The sequence below is a fragment of the Lithobates pipiens genome, unplaced genomic scaffold (genome assembly GCF_037356315.1).
Source record: "Lithobates pipiens isolate NorthernLeopardFrog02 unplaced genomic scaffold, aLitPip1_a1.2 Scaffold_18, whole genome shotgun sequence".
In the NCBI taxonomy this organism is placed as follows: Eukaryota; Metazoa; Chordata; class Amphibia; order Anura; family Ranidae; genus Lithobates; species Lithobates pipiens.
Genome location: NW_027507758.1, coordinates 163,167,004 through 163,184,285, shown reverse-complemented (window position 1 = coordinate 163,184,285; position 17,282 = coordinate 163,167,004). Strand labels below are relative to the sequence as shown.

The 17,282-nt window shown below is 43.4% G+C and overlaps 1 protein-coding gene across 15 annotated transcripts in view; it reads right to left on the bottom strand.

Moving 5' to 3' along the window:
- Positions 1–17,282, bottom strand: part of SYNE1 (spectrin repeat containing nuclear envelope protein 1) — a 663,643-nt gene that overhangs the window by 284,345 nt on the left and 362,016 nt on the right. For all 15 annotated transcript variants that reach the window (XM_077486324.1, XM_077486337.1, XM_077486323.1 and 12 more), the window contains 5 exons: positions 9,545–9,700; positions 7,857–8,148; positions 6,852–7,024; positions 6,061–6,370; positions 2,652–2,816 (listed from right to left, as the gene is read on the bottom strand). In XM_077486324.1, the coding sequence (XP_077342450.1) occupies positions 2,652–2,816; positions 6,061–6,370; positions 6,852–7,024; positions 7,857–8,148; positions 9,545–9,700 (1,096 nt within the window). The remainder of the gene's footprint in view (positions 1–2,651; positions 2,817–6,060; positions 6,371–6,851; positions 7,025–7,856; positions 8,149–9,544; positions 9,701–17,282) is intronic.

Genomic DNA, 17,282 nt, shown 5'->3' with positions numbered 1-17,282 from the left:
AATCAGTTCATTTTTATAGCATTGATTGCAGTACAACTGTCAATGGTCCCAAAATAGTGTCAAAAGTGTCCGATGTGTCCACCATAATAGTTGCAGTCATGATAATAATCACAGATCGCCGCCATAACTAATAAAAAGAAAATTGTAATAAAAATGCCATAAAACTATCCCCTACAGGTATACCCCACTTTTAAGTAGACAATGGGTTTTATTTGCTAAAGCTAGAAAGTGCAAAATCAGGCTCAGTTCTGCATAGAAACCAATGAGCTTCTAACCCCAGCTTGTTCAATTTAAACTTTGGTAATAAAACCTGGAAGCCCATTGGTTTCTATGCAGAAGTGAGCCTGATTTTGCACTTTCCAGCTTTAGTAAATAAACCCCATTGTGTACTTAAAAGTGGGGTATGCCTGTATTTTGTAGACACTATAACTTTTGCGCAAACCAATCAATATACACCTATTGTGTTTTTTTTTTTAGCAAAAATATGTAGAATAATACATATCGGCCTAAACTGAGGAAAAAAAAAAAATTTTATATCATTTTTGGGGATATTTATTATAGGAAAAAGTAAAAGTATTGCTTTTTTTTCAAAATTGTCGCTTTTTTTTTGTTTATAGTGCAAAAAAATAACTGGTGATCAAATACCACCAAAAGAAAGCTCTATTTGTGGGAAAAAAGGACGTCAATTTTGTTTTGGTGTAACGTCGCACGGCCGCGCAATTGTCAGTCAAAGCAACGCAGTAGCGAATCGCAAAAAATTGCTCTGGTCAGGAAGGGGGTAAAATCTTCCGAGGCTGAAGCGGTTAAGCTTGTTCAATTAAACTTTAACAAAGGAACCTGGAAGCTGATTGGTTTCTATGTGGAGCTGCACCAGATTTTGCACTCCCCCATTTTAGTAAATAAGCCCCAGTGTGTTTGAGAAAAAAAGCTTGCTTGTGATAGATACCAAAACAATCAGCAACTCTCTACCAGCGTCATTAACAGTAACCAAACACATAACCTGACTCAATGTCTGTATTTGCATTTTTTTAATGCTCATGCATTTCCAACATGTTGACAACTCTGCAAGCATTACTTTGCCACCATTGTATAACTTTCTCACATTGTGCAAAAATCAAATACAAAAATTTCCTTCAGAGATTGCTATGGGTTCCTGGAGCTGTGGCTGATGGTGCCTGCAATGCCACTCGACAAAGCCAACGTCGGGACACCAGTGATCTTTTAGCTGTTTGCAAGGGTAGTCTTGTGACCACCAATGTACAAATGGCATTTTGACCTAAACTTATTTTTTATATTTATAGAAATGCAATGCATATGCAAGTACCACTCTATACTACAAGAAAAAGCTATTACATTTTTGTACTAAACTTAAAATGGGAATAAACTCCCATGCATGAATTTTACCTATAAGCCTATAATAAAGCTTACCTATAGGTACTATAAATATCTCCTAAACGTGAGTGTAAGAGAGATTTACTGTAGATGCAGCCGGAGATGTCACTGGCGCATGCGCATGCCGTAAACGCTGGCATGTGCGGGAGTGACGTCATTGCGGCTCTGGCTACTCACGCAGTGGGAGTCCGTGAACCTGGAAGGAAGACCAGGTGAACATGTAAGCACACTGCTGGAGGGCTTTGTTCTAAGGTAACTTTCACATAATGCGTTAGTATGCAATGCATACTAGCACATTATGACATTGTCTTGCAGGTTTAAGAAAAAAAAAGCCAGCAGTCTACTACCGCTTTAATGTTTGAACAGGAAATACCCCTTTAAAAAGGGAAAATATTTATTTTTTAATCTGCAAGGGAAAAATATCATCATCAGTTACGTCTATTGCTATATTTTTACAGTAGTGACCTGAAAACCATTCTACACAGGAAGTTCTCTTCCATCTACCTTCTGTTAATTAAAGTAGAACTAAAGAAAAAACTTTTTATTTTGGATAGAGTAAGGGAGGGGTTTCTTTTGCCATCTATGTCCCACTGGGTGGATTTCCCTTCACTTCCTGCCCCATAGCCAAAACAGGAAAGCTAGAGGAAGTCTCTCCAAAGTGAGGGAGTCCCTGGTTTTCAACAGAACTAGTGTCCCCATTGGAAGCTTTCCCCTCTATTATTGTTCTGGGGACAACCCAAAATGTGGGATTTTCTTTTACTTTCACTGTAGTTGATAACTATAAAGGATCAATTTACTAAAACTGGAGAGTACAAAATATGATGCAGCTGAGCATGGTAGCCAATCAGCTTCTAACTTCAGCTTGTTCAATTAGACTTTGTCAAAGAAACCTGGAAGCTGATTTTGCACTCTCTAGTTTTAGTAAATAAACCCCGGAAGGGGGCCATAGACACTGGCTTAAAAAAATGCTGCTAGAGAAGTTTAGCGTTTTGTCTGTAGAAGCAACTAATGTTACCCTATGTGTCCATGCACATTAGATAAAGGCATATTTTAGGCTCAGCATTTAGAGGCAGGAAAAACAACCTTCTGTTTTGCATTTTTGAGAGTGTTTTTCTGGCAGGAAAAAAAACGCTAAATGCTCCTAATCGCTGCTAAACTCTCCTAAATGCTAGTACAAAAATGCTCAAAATTCGCACTTTTTTCTGTCAAGAGCACTGGTGTTTCTTCCCCCCTTACAAAGGTTTAGTCCAGAAACGCACCTTAACTTTTGTGGTTTTCTTTTGGATGGCGGCAGAATCTCCTGAGGCATCAGACCAACGATGAAGTTCTTCTTTTGCTGAGTGCAGCCAATCCGTGAATTCATGTACTGCATCCAGGTAGAGTAGATGATCTTTCACTATGTCCTCAATGTTCCTCATCTTTTCCTAAACACAAAATTGAATGTTACTTTATTAGTCAATGTCTATTTAGATTTAACAAAATGCATATTAAGCAATCACCTAGGTTTTTTAATCTTTCAAAGCAAAAGCATTCATCTTTATGTAGCATGAAGCTCTGTATTACTGTATATATTAAAGATAATGCATGACCAGATTTACCATTAGACACAATATGCTTGATTTAGAGGCAAAAATTAAGCGTTTTCCCTGTATATTTATTGTCCACACCATTTTTCCATCATCACCAGTAGAAATATATTCTTCTCATTTATAAATCTCTACAATATACTAAGCCAGATTAGAAATGTTCTGTAAAAAAAAGATCATAGCAGAGGCATGTTGTTTTGGGCACCAAAGATTGTAGGTCTACATGTTCCAGTGATGGAAATCTGGTCTTGGGAAGAAGGCTTGCACAGGCTGTAAGTGAATCCCAACTCCTGAGGTGCCCACATGGCCTACCTAGCTATATCCAAATGCCCTGTCTATCACTATCATCTTGAAGAGTTACATAGTTAGTAAGGTTGAATAAAGACACCAGTCCATCCAGTTCAACCTAAGTGAGTACACCCTCACATCAGTCCCTACCCTCATAGAGCCAAACTCACATTCATATACTAGGGCCACTTTTTGGACAGAAGCCAATTAACATACCAGCATGTCTTTTTAGTGTGGGAGGAAACCCACGCAGGCACATGGAGAACATGCAAACTCCAGGCAGGTAGTGTGGTGGTTGAGATTCAAACCAGCAACCCTTTTTACTGCTAGGTGAGAGTGCTACCCACTACACCACTGTGCCGTCCAGTTATGAAGCTAAATTGCTTTTCTTACAGTAGGTAATATAGTAGGCAGGTTTGATGCAAAGAAAGTAATAATGGTAAACGTTGTTAAGTCTGGAACAGTAGTTAGAGGACTCCAGCCCAGGTCTGCAGATCTCAGGTCTGCGCTGAAATCTTCCAACTTGTATTATTTGCATGAAATTGCAAACATATTTTGCGATTCATTTGGAACAATAGGCATATCTCTATGCACTCTCTCTACTGATAAAGCCACCATTGTGCCAAAATATGTTGGGAAAACACATGTTCTGATTTTGGGTGGAGAACTGTGCATTTTATAAGTGATGAGGGGCTTGTGCAATATGTGTAGATAAGTGAGAATACTTAAATAGGAAAGGATACCAATGATTTTACAGAGAACAAATTACCAAACTACAGTATCTCACAAAAGTGAGTACACCCCTCACATTTTTGAAAATATTATATTATATCTTTTCATGTGAAAATACTAAATAAATGACACTTTGCTACAATGTAGTATGTGTAAAGCTTGTATAAATAACTGTGTAAATCTGCCATCCCCTCAAAATAACTCAACACACAGCAATTACTGTCTAAACCACTGGCAAAAAGTGCATACACCCCTAAGTGAAAATGTCTAAATTGGGCCCAAAGTTTCAATATTTTGTGTGGCCACCATTATTTTCCAGCACTGCCTTAACCCTCTTGGGCAAGGAGTTCACCAGAGCTTCACAGGTTGCCAGTGGAGTCCTCTTCCACTCCTCATGACGACATTATGGAGCTGGTGGATGTTAGAGACCTTGCTCTCCTCCACCTTCCGTTTGAGGATGCCCCACAGATGATCAATAGGGTTTAGGTCTGGAGACATGCTTGGCCAGTCCATCACCTTTACCCTCAGCTTCTTTTGCAAGGCAGTGGTCATATTGGAGGTGTTTTTGGGGTCATTATCATATTGGAATACTGCCCTGTGGCCCAGTCTCCAAAGGGAGGGGATCATGCTCTGCTTCAGTATGTCACAGTATATGTTGGCATTCATGGTTCCCTCAATAAACTGTAGCTCTCCAGTGCTGGCAGCACTCATGCAGCCCCAGAATATGACACCATGCTTGACTGTAAGCAAGACACATTTGTCTTTGTACTCCTTACCTGGTTCCCGCCACACACACTTGACACCATCTGAACCAAATAAATGTATCTTGGTCTCATCAGACCACAGGACATGGTTCCAATCATCCATATCCTTAGTCTGCTTGTCTTCAGTAAACTGTTTGCGGGCTTTCTTCAGAAAAGGCCTCCTTCTGGGACGACAGCCATGCAGACCAATTTGATGTAGTGTGCGACATATGGTTTGAGCATTGAGAGGTTGACCCCCCACCCCCTTTAACATCTGCAGTAATGCTGGCAGCACTCATATGTCTATTTCCCAAAGACAACCTCTGGATATGACGCTAAGCACGTGCATTCAACTTCTTTGGTTGACCATGGCAAGGCCTGTTCTGAGTGGAACCTGTCCAGTTAAACCACTGTATGGTCTTGGCCACCGTGCTGCAGCTCAGTTTCAGGGTCTTGGCAATCTTCTAGCCTAGGTCATCTTTATGTAGACCAGCAATTCGTTTTTTTCAGATCCTCAGAGAGTTCTTTGCCATGAGGTGCCATGTTGAACTTCCAGTGACCAGTATGAGAGAGTGAGAGTGATAACACCAACTTTGACACACCTGTTCCCCATTCACACCTAAGATCTTGTAACACTAACAAGTCACTTGACACCAGGGAGGGAAATGGCTAATTGGGCCCAATTTGGACATTTTACCTCAGGCGTGTACTCACTTTTGTTGCCAGCGGTTTAGACATTAATGACTGTGTGTTGAGTTATTTTGAGGAGACAGCAAATTTACACAATACACATACAAGCTGTACACGCACTACATTACATTGAAGGAAAGTAACATTTCTTCAGTGTTGTCACATGAAAAGATATAATAAAATATTTACAAAAGTATTTACACTTTTGTGAGATACTGAATGTAAATGTCAAGGCAGAAGCTGTAGTATTTGAAAGATAGTAAATACATCTAAATCTCTTTAAAGAGGGAGTATGATATAGTTTACAACATTTTACAAAATAGTTCACATCCAACATTTTGTTTTCATAAAAATTAAGATCTCATTTCTGACATCAAATTATTTGATAATCTACAAAACAAATTAACAATCTTAACCATATTCCTACCTCTGAATTTCAAAATTTTAACATTTAGAAAATTAAAATGAAATCCATTTAGGATGAAAGTGCTGCATGCAATATTTTCAATTTGCTGCCCTTTGCATTGAAAGAAATCTGCTGCGATTGCACCAAAATTTGCAGGTCAGTTCCTACCCACATTTTTTTATTCTATAAAATACAAATTTTGAGCAATAGAGGAATATCTTACTTTGGCAACAGTCAAGATGTCATTGAAATGCATTTTCAGATCACTCTGGACGATGTCAGAGAAGGAAGGGTCCTCAGTTTTCTGGTGTAATTCCTTTGTCTTTTCAATGAGATGATGTAGTGTTGTGGAATGATCTTCTACATCAGATAAGATGGCTTGAATGTGATCTAATACAGCAAATTTTTCCTTCAGGCCATTCTGAGGTTGAAGAGGTTGTTCCAATTTATGATCCACAGACTCCAGCCACTGTTCCATCTGATTTTTCCTCTCAGTGTGCTCATTCCATTGATTGATCACGGCCTTTAAAATGCTGCATACAACATATAGGAAAATTACAAGCCATTTCTGCTACTAAATGTAAAAAAACACAAGGAAGGATAACAATCATCGCAAATGATCCTTACATACTGTATAGTAATTTTTGCAACATTGTGGTAATGAACAAAAGCAAAATTTATGTTGGTGTACACATAAGATCCCAAAGATTTCAAATGCCTGGAGTTTGCATGTTCTCCCTGTTCCTGCGTGGGTTTCCTCCAGGTACTGTGGTTTCCGCCCACATTCCAAAAACATGTTGGTAGGTTAATTGGCTACTGTCTTAATTGGATCTAGTATGTGTATTTTTGAACGTGAGTTAGGGACCTTAGATTATAAGCTGCTTGAGGGCAGGGACTGATGTGAATGTACAATATGCAGTATAGTAAAGTGCTGTGTAAGTTGACGGTGCTATAAAAGTACCAATGATAAATAAAATAAAACAAATGAAAAAAAAAAATAGAGGAGGTTCCTACCTGAGACATCTAGTGGCTGTACTGTTGACAGTCCCCCATACATCCTTCAATGTCTGCAGCTGCATTTGGATTACCATCTGTCCATCCATGTTACTACTCTTAAGAGCCTGTTCACCTTTCCCAATAGCTAAGTTCAATTTGACCTCACCTTCACCTTTAGTTAGCAAGATTTCCTAGAAAATAAATGTTTTAGGGGAAATAAATATTGTTGCCTACACAATTTGGAAATGGATTGTATAATGTAAAAAAAAAATGCACAAAATTGTCAATGTGTTTTTGGTTGCATTGGTATCAATTAATTAGATCCAAACTTATAATCTGTATTATGCAAAACTACAGTGCTGGCCAATATGTTTAATAGGGTTAAGGACCAAGCTCTGTCAGGCCAGTCAAGGTCCTTCACCCGAACTCATGAAACTGTGCATTTATGGGGCACAGTCATGCTGATACAGAAATAGGCCTTTCCCAAAACCACTGCCACAAGGTAGCAAATGGACAATACTCTAAAATATCTTTGTATATTGCAGCCTTAACCATACCGATTACTGGAAACATCTGAATATTTTGAAGGGGTGCTCAAATACTGCATATAGTAGGTGTCATGGTCAGATGGCAACAAACATTTGGCCATATAGCGTACATAGGTCATGTTGTCATTTAAAGGTGAAAGAAACCTGTGTATCCTTCAAACACCCAACCATGTACAGGGAATTTAGAAATAAAAACGTTTGCTCCATATGACTGAAATGCTTAAAGTCAATATACATTCACTTCCTACATCAGTGAATATGGTCTGGTTTCTGAGTGCTTGGGTGGGGGTGCAATTATCCGCAAATATGGGCACGGTTCAAACAAACTTAAATTACCCCTTTATTACACTCATTCAGAATAAAATAACTTAATATTGAAATATCAATGTTCTTGATTCTGCTACATGTGTATATTTAGTAATGTGTATTGCTTAGTAAGTGACTAGGGGAGCTGTGGTCAACAGGAAGCAGTTACCTGAACTTGCTGTTGACGTTTTTCAAGTGTGCTTTTACTTCCCACTGTACCCTCTATAGTAGAGAGCTTGTCTTGGATATCTTTCAGCCATAACCATGTGGTTTGCAATGCTTCTTCAAAAATTTGATGCTCTTGTACAGCCACCTGGCAGACACGAAGCTTTTCCTTGATTATTTTCACCAAGTTTTGATAGGTGGTAAGAAGCTGGTTTGACTGGCGAACTTCTTGCCCATCACCACGGCCATCTTCATGAAGGGCCTGAGCTCGCTGGCAAAGTTTCTCAAATGAATCCCTACAACACAGAGTTTAAGGCAAAACTACTAATATAATCCTAACATATCCAGTACCATTAATATAACATTTCTTCTAGTAAACGTGACCTCCCTGAGTAAAGTTAGAGTTTCCTATGTTCATCATACTTTTTTGGTCAGTGACTCAAGCAACAGAAGGAAGAGAGTCAGCTTGACATCCAGACAATCAGTATTTTCTGATGGCAAATTGTGGCCTGGATAGGTTCACTTTCAGCTACAAAGAGTAATGTCTGCAAAGTTGTAAGGGGTGTTTACAAAATGTGGCATCATTCACCCTACTGTAGTTTAACAACAGAGGTTCTGTTCTATAGTTGGTGGAAATCTTCCTCTATTCAGGAGAAAGAGCACCAATTGTTAAGTGATAAATGTTTATCTGTCAGACAAAGAAGTCCCTTCTCTGTGTGGGGTGAAGAAACTGGCCCTACCATACGAATGTTCAGGGAGGTTATCTGGCCTGAGAGAAATACATTGCAAGGACTATGTTACCCCAGAGATTTTCTGTACCTTGGGATTCATTGAAAAGTTCCTGATCTGTTATTCCGCACTTGAGAAAACTTTAGTAAACGTTCCTAAAATTTCAAATAATCTGTGATGTGGGAAGTGAAGTGAGTACTTGTTGGGAGTTGAAAGGTGGGCCAAAGTGTTTAGCAGCGACACAAAAGTGATTACACTGAGAGAAGTCATTTTTGTGTTTTTCTGATCTTGAGCCCTGTTTGTGGAGTCAGAATGTAGTGAACTCCAGGGGATGATGTGCTAGGTCTCCCAAAATGAGCAGTGAGACCAATGGATGAAAGTTGATCCAAGTTTACAGAGAATGGGCATACGTTTTAGATAATCCTACACTAAAAACCCACTAAATGTTGCAAGATTGTAACCAAGGGTGTGATAAATAGTTCATGAGCTTCACCGGGCATATGGTTTTACTGGCAACATAAAAAAGGCCCATTCTCCAGGAAAGGTGTCTTAAGGACCTGAATTGTTGTCAGTAACATTGTCCTGCCCTCTCAAATTTCCACTGTTATTCATGGGAAAGTGCCAATTTAACATGAAAACATTAGAATATTATGGATATATTTCCTGATTTATATTTTAAATATATTTAAAATGCATGATATACATGACATGAGTTCCTGGGTTCAGTTCCCTATCGGGGACACTCCTAATGCTTTTTTGGGTTTCCTTCCACAAGCCAAGAACAGGGTAATTGCCTTCTACTGACATAAGCCCTAGTTTGTATCTGTATAATTCTGACAGGGTATATATAATTTGGTATGCTGTTCCCGAGACAGGTACTGATGTGATATACTGTATATTCTCAGCAGTGCTGTGGAATTTATTAGCACTTAATACATTTCTAAAATCTATACTCATATTTACCGTGCAGCCAGCAACTCCTCCAAGAACATTTCCACTTTATGCATCTCACTTTTCTTTTCTGGAATGTGCTGCTTGCTCTCTCCAAGGGTTTCTGTCCTAATTCGTTCCTCCAGCTCATGAATCCACAAGCTTAACTTTTTATATTGATCCTCGAAGCTGAAAACATACATTGGGTCTGTTATAGTCAGATATTTTGTAGAAAGATCATATCTTTGCAATGAATCCACTTTTACCACCATCCATGTATTTGACTGATATAACTATTTGCACATTCTTTCCAGGCAAAGAGAACAGAGTAAAGTGTAATATTTAAAAATCGGATTTGTTGCTCTGTGTTCCAGCAGTTTGCCTCATTAAAGTGGATTGTCAACAAACACAGATTGTGAATAGAGGAGTCGAGGAGTTAAAAATCTTTACTAACAGTGCCCGATCATGTTTAATCTTCAACTAGAGAATCTAGTTATTGTGGGGGAAAGTAGAAGTTTTGCTCCAGTTGAATGCCCCCCATCAAATCATTCTCTGCAGCTATTACCTTTTGTACCACCATCCCCTCCCTTTAGAATGTAAGCTCTATGAGCAGGGCCCTCCTGTACCTTTTGTATTGTACTGTAATTGTGTTGTTCCCCCTATACTTTGTAAAGCGCTGCGTAAACTGTTGGTGCTATATAAATCGTTAATAATAATAATAATAATAATAATAATAATGCACTACTTTGGTCCTATGTTTATTACATCTCCAAAACAAATATAGGAAGCTCTCTGGATTTTGTGGATTCCAGATGTTCTTGTTTAGTTAAAGGAAATCTATGTTCACAGCATACACTTCCATTTTATAACATCAGTATTGTAATAACAATACAAAAAAAAAGTTATTTTTGACAATCCAATAAGGCGCCATACACCCTAGCTTAAAAAAATGCTACTCCTAGCATTAGCAGTTTGCCTGTAGAAGCAACTAATGTTATCCAATGTGTCCATGCACATTAGGTAGTCTATTAATCTTAGTGCTTAGAGGCAGAAAATAATTCCTTCTGTTTTATGTTTTTGAGAGCATTTTTCTGGCAGAAAAAAATCTAAATGCTTCTAAACAAAGAATGCTCAACATTAGCGTTTTTTTTCTGCCAAGAGCACTGGTGTTTTTTTTTTTTAAGCTAGTATGCATGGAACCTAAAAAGTTTACTTGAAAAATCTTCTTTCAAGTGGTGAGTGCTGTATGTCTGCTGGCCATCACTTTCCACATCTTTGTGGAATCCCTGCATTAGTGATGGCCGAACGGTTCGCCCGGCGGTCGTTTCGCGGCGAATTTCCGACTTTCGCCGTCCGCGGGTTCGAACGCCTTTTTCCGTCGTTCGCCCCGGCGGACTTACGTGTTTAATGTATACAAGAACTTTAACCTTTCGTGACACGTTTATCATGTGTTACAGGACAACCAATTGAGACATGACAGCTCATGGACACTTGGACATTCCCCCTAACCTATAAATACACCCGATCCGGTGGCCATTTTACATTCTTTCTTCTGTCACTGTAGGGAAAGGATCCTGTGTGGAGTAGGGACAGAGAAAACGCTAGCTATTTGGTACACAAAAGTTCTTTTCAGGACTGGTATAGGTGTTAGGTCAGCAGCCTGAGTTTCTTTTGTCAGTTTAGATAAAGGGACAGAGCGCTGTATGCTGCTATTTTAGGGACAGCTCAGCCAGATTAGTCTTTCTTCATCATCATCATCATCATCATCATTAGCTGTTACTATCAGGTCCACAAAAGAGCTGTTCCAGCTAATCGTTCCAGCCTACTCTTTTTTGCCAATTTGTATAGGGACAGGCAGGAAGCAGTGTGTCAGGCAGTGAGGATAATTTTAAAGACTTGCTGTTACTATTAGTTCCACAAAGGTTCTTTTCAGGACTGGTATCAGTGGTACGGTAATAGGCTTGTACACGTATAATATTCTTTCTTCCAAATATAGAAAGAATATTATACTTGACTGCTGCCCTTCTGCTGCAGTCTGCTAATCATTCACAACTCACTTGTTCCACAAAGCTCTTTATCAGGACTGGTAACTTGGTCTGTCTAGGGTGCTACGGTACATAGGCTTGGGTGCGGTACAGTCTGCTGTTCTGTAAGGACCGCTATCGGTCCACAATACATAGGGTTGCCGTGCACTACTGCTGACCGCTGCCCTATACTGCAGCAGTCCTTCATTGGTATAGGGACTGACGTACAGTCTGCTAATCACTAACACACAACCTGCTTGGTCCACAAAAGTTCTTATAAGGACTGGTAACTTGGTATAGGGTGCTACGGTACATAGGCCTGAGTGCAGTACAGTCTGCTGTTCTGTAAGGACCGCTATCGGTCCACAATACATAGGGTTGCCGTGCACTACTGCTGACCGCTGCCCTATACTGCAGCAGTCCTTCAGCGGTATAGGGACTGACGCACAGTCTGCTAAACACTAACACACAACCTGCTTGGTCCACAAAAGTTCTTATAAGGACTGGTAACTTGGTATAGGGTGCTACGGTACATAGGCCTGAGTGCAGTACAGTCTGCTGTTCTGTAAGGACCGCTATCGGTCCACAATACATAGGGTTGCCGTGCACTACTGCTGACCGCTGCCCTATACTGCAGCAGTCCTTCATTGGTATAGGGACTGACGTACAGTCTGCTAATCACTAACACACAACCTGCTTGTTCCACAAAAGTTCTTATAAGGACTGGTAACTTGGTATAGGGTGCTACGGTACATAGGCTTGAGTGCGGTACAGTCTGCTGTTCTGTAAGGACCGCTATCGGTCCACAATAGATAGGGTTGACGTGCACCACTGCTGACCGCTGCCCTATACTGCAGCAGTCCTTCAGCGGTATAGGGACTGACGTACAGTCTGCTAAACACTAATACACAACCTGCTTGGTCCACAAAAGTTCTTATAAGGACTGGTAACTTGGTATAGGGTGCTACGGTACATAGGCTTGAGTGCGGTACAGTCTGCTGTTCTGTAAGGACCGCTATCGGTCCACAATAGATAGGGTTGACGTGCACCACTGCTGACCGCTGCCCTATACTGCAGCAGTCCTTCAGCGGTATAGGGACTGACGTACAGTCTGCTAAACACTAATACACAACCTGCTTGGTCCACAAAAGTTCTTATAAGGACTGGTAACTTGGTATAGGGTGCTACGGTACATAGGCTTGAGTGCGGTACAGTCTGCTGTTCTGTAAGGACCGCTATAGGTCCACAATAGATAGGGTTGACGTGCACCACTGCTGACCGCTCACCTATACTGCAGCAGTCCTTCAGCGGTATAGGGACTAAGAGTTTTGTCACAGGGTCATTTAAAAAATGACATGCAGAGGAAGAGGCAGGCCCTTCCGCAGGGGTGGTAGGGGTAGGGCAGGAGCAACAGGCTTGAGCCAAAGTGGGAAGTTGCAGAAGGTGCGTTCAATTACTTTAAAGGATGCACCAGACTTGGTTGAGTGGCTCGCTCAGCCTTACTCTTCTGCACCCTCCTCATCCTCTCGATCTGCACCCTCTTCTTCACTCTCTGCTATGTGCACCCCCAAAGACACTACCACCAACAACACGACCACCACCACCACCACCACATACCTTCCGCTTGAGTCACTGGAATTATTTTCCGATCCATATCAAGAGGACATTTCTGATGCGCAGCCACTCTTGGTATTGGATCAGGAAGAGGAGGTAGCAACAAGCGCTACTCAGCAGTCTGACGCCAGTACCCAGATCAGCCCAAGGAGGAGGTTGGTCCCCGGTGTTGCTGCCTACTCTACTTATAGCGGTGGGGAAGGTGACGTTGATGATGACGTGTCTAGTGATGTCACGTGGGTGCCCACAAGAGAGGAAGAGGAGGGGAGTTCAGAGGGAGATATGGACCAGCAGATAGGGAGGAGAAGCAGCAATGACTTACATTGCACAGCAGGGACAAAGCAGACTGCAAATGTATCAGGAGCGAGTCATCGACCATGTACGGTCACATCTGGCGCTCCCAGGACACCGGCACATGGCTCCGCAGTGTGGGCTTTTTTTAACGTGTCCGCTGCTGACAATAGCGTTGCCATCTGCAATCTTTGCAGTCAACGCGTTAGTCGCGGTAAGCCCAATACTCACCTAGGGACGACCGCCTTAAGAAGGCACATGAGCAGCCATCACCGAGCCCAGTGGGAGCAACGGAACACACAAAGCCACACTGCAGGCTCTCACCGTCCAGCCTCGTCTTCTACTTCTCCTTCTCCTCTCTCCTCACAATTGTCCTCCACTCCACCTTCCATCACGCCAAGCTCACATTTTTCTGCAAAAAGGCAGGCTTCCGTGGGCCTAATGTTTGAGCGTAAAAAAATGATGACGCCGGATAACCCTCTTGCCCAACGGTTGGCGGCTGGCTTGTCAGAACTCATAGCCCGCCAACTACTGCCATATAAACTGGTGGACTCGGAGGCCTTTCGCAAATTTGTGGCCATTGGAACACCACAATGGAAGGTCCCAGGAAGGAAGTATTTCTCAGAGAAGGGCATCCCAGAGCTATATGGCCATGTTCAGCGGCAAGTGAATGTATCTCTGGCACACAGTGTCGGTGCCAAGATACATCTGACCACAGACACGTGGTCTAGCAAACACGGGCAGGGAAGGTATATCAGTTTTACTGCCCACTGGGTGAACCTTCTGACGGCCGTCAAGCATGTAACCCGTGGCACCCGTGTAGATTTGGTTTTACCGCCACGGATTGCATGCAGGCCTGACTCTTCTTCTCCTCCTCCTACTCCATCCTCCTCCCTCTCCTCCTCAGCTGCCTCCTCCTTTTCCGCTGCTAGCGTCTCTTCCACTGCACCGCCCAAGCTCCCCAGAACCTATTCCACATGCCAGGTGAGACGTTGCCATGCCGTGCTGCGTCTGTTGTGCCTGGAAGCAAAGAGCCACACTGGCCCGGCACTCCTTTCAGCTTTGCGTTCACAGGCAGATGAGTGGCTAACACCGCTCAATTTGACAGTTGGTAAAGTGGTGTGTGACAACGGTGCCAATCTGCTTAGCGCATTGAAACAGGGCAAAATCACGCACGTGCCGTGCATGGCACACGTCTTAAACTTGGTCGTGCAGCGATTCCTTGTCAAATACCCTGGGGTCCAGGACATCTTGCGGCAGGCAAGGAAAATCTCGGCCCATTTCAGAAGATCTTACACGGCCATGGCTCGCCTTGCTGACATTCAGCGGCGACACCATCTGCCGGTCAGACGTCTTATTTGCGATTGCCCGACGCGATGGAACTCAACCTTCTATATGCTTGATAGGCTGCTCCAGCAGAAACGTGCAGTTAACGTCTACCTGTATGAACTCTGCGAAAGAAACGGTTCTGGGGAGCTGGGTTTTTTTTCACCGCGCCAGTGGCTGCTCATGCGCGACACATGCAGACTTCTGCGGCCATTTGAGGAGATCACCAAACTGGTCAGTCGCAGCCATGGCGCCATCAGTGACATGGTACCTTATGCCTTCTTTCTGGAGCGTGCATTGCGTCGTGTCATTGATCAGGCTGTGGAGGAGCAGGAGCGGGAAGATGAGGAAGTCGCAATGCTGGATGAATTCCCAGGGGGGGCTACTCTATCTGAGACAAGTCAACAACAGGAGTCTGATGAGGAGTCAGAGGAGGATGGTGCCGGGGCGGATGAGCAGGAGCAAGAAGAGCATGCTTTAAACCTTTCTGGGATCCCTGTTGTGCGAGGATGGGGAGAGGAGAATGAAGAGGACGACATTATCCTGGATGATGAGCAGGAGCCAGGCCACCACACCGCTTCCACTTTAGTGCAAATGGGGGCCTTCATGCTCCAGTGTTTTAATAGGGACCCCCGTATAAAAAGCATGAGGGTCAAGGACCAGTACTGGGTGGCAACGTACTTAGACCCCCGGTACAAACACAAAATGGCGGAAATGTTACCGCCGTCGCAGAGGGCTGTCAGAATGCAGCACTTCCAGGCCTTGCTTCGAGAAATGCTGCATTCTGCTTTTGCGTGCGCTGGCAGAGGAGCAATTCCCACTCCCAGAGAAGGATTTGCGGGTACCAATCCAACAGCGCCTGCAAGAAGAGGCCGGTTTGAAGATGTGTTGGTGACTTCGGATATGAGGTCATTCTTTCAGCCGACCCATCGACAGGTGTCATCCGGATCCAGCATCAGGGAACGCCTAGACCGTCAGGTGTCCGACTACATTGGGTTAACGGCCGATGTGGACGCTCTGAGGAGTGATGAACCCCTAGACTACTGGGTGGGCAGGCTTGACCTCTGGCCAGAGCTTGCCCAATTTGCAATCGAACTGTTGGCTTGCCCCTCATCCAGTGTCCTGTCCGAAAGGACGTTCAGCGCAGCAGGGGGGATTGTGACCGATAAGCGTACTCGCCTAGCTCACCACAGTGTTAACTACCTCACATTTCTAAAAATGAATGAGGCATGGATCTCGGAGGAATTCAACACATGTGATCAGTAGACCATGTATATGTCTATAAACAATTTTTGGAATCAAGCACACAGACCTTCTTAATTCATTTGGCTCACTTCCCTGACCCAAAAAAGCACACCGTACTATATGCCCCTACCCTCCTCTTTGAAGAGGTTGAGCGGTGTCATATTTCTACTGGGGCTGCTTATTATGAGGGGTTCCCACCATCCCTGTGCTGTGCTGACTTCCTCCTGGGTGTTCTTATTATGAGGGGCTCCCACCATCCCTGTGCTGTGCTGACTTCCTCCTGGGGGTTCTTATTATGAGGGGATCACACCATCCCTGTGCTGTGCTGACTTCCTCCTGGGGCTGCTTACGGTGCTGCTGTCAGCGCTGTATGTCACGGAGCTGCTGTCAGCGCTGTATGTCACGGAGCTGCTGTCAGCGCTGTATGTCACGGAGCTGCTGTCAGCGCTGTATGTCACGGAGCTGCTGTCAGCGCTGTATGTCACGGAGCTGCTGTCAGCGCTGTATGTCACGGAGCTGCTGTCAGCGCTGTATGTCACGGAGCTGCTGTCAGCGCTGTATGTCACGGAGCTGCTGTCAGCGCTGTATGTCACGGAGCTGCTGTCAGCGCTGTATGTCACGGTGCTGCTGTCAGCGCTGTATGTCACGGAGCTGCTGTCAGCGCTGTATGTCACGGAGCTGCTGTCAGCGCTGTATGTCACGGAGCTGCTGTCAGCGCTGTATGTCACGGAGCTGCTGTCAGCGCTGTATGTCACGGAGCTGCTGTCAGCGCTGTATGTCACGGTGCTGATGTCAGTGCTCTGTATTACGGTGCTGCTGTCAGTGCTCTGTATCTCCTGCACCCTCTTGTTTGCCTACCCTGGTCCCTGACCTTCCCTCTCCTCCATTGCCTTCATTAGCTCCATAGTCCTGAATTGTCAGAACAATTTCCCAAATAAAAAAAAAATGCTTGTAGTTATCGATCCCAAATTCACCTCATACATGTATTATGCTATTGTCCAGGTGGTGGGACTACGTGCTACCCCCTAATAATTACCCCGTGGCCGCAAATTCGACCTAAAGGTTTGCGAAATTCGCCTCCCATTGAAGTCAATGGAGCCCGCGGCGAACGGTCGTTTTCGCGAACGTTTGTGTCCGTTCGCGTTTCGCGTTCGCGAAACGTCCCGTCGGAAGTTCGTCCATCACTACCCTGCATGCTTTGCAGCTTTTTCTCTGCTGTTTACTTTCAGTTTATAAGGACTACATGCCCCATGGTACCTTGCTGCCTGCAA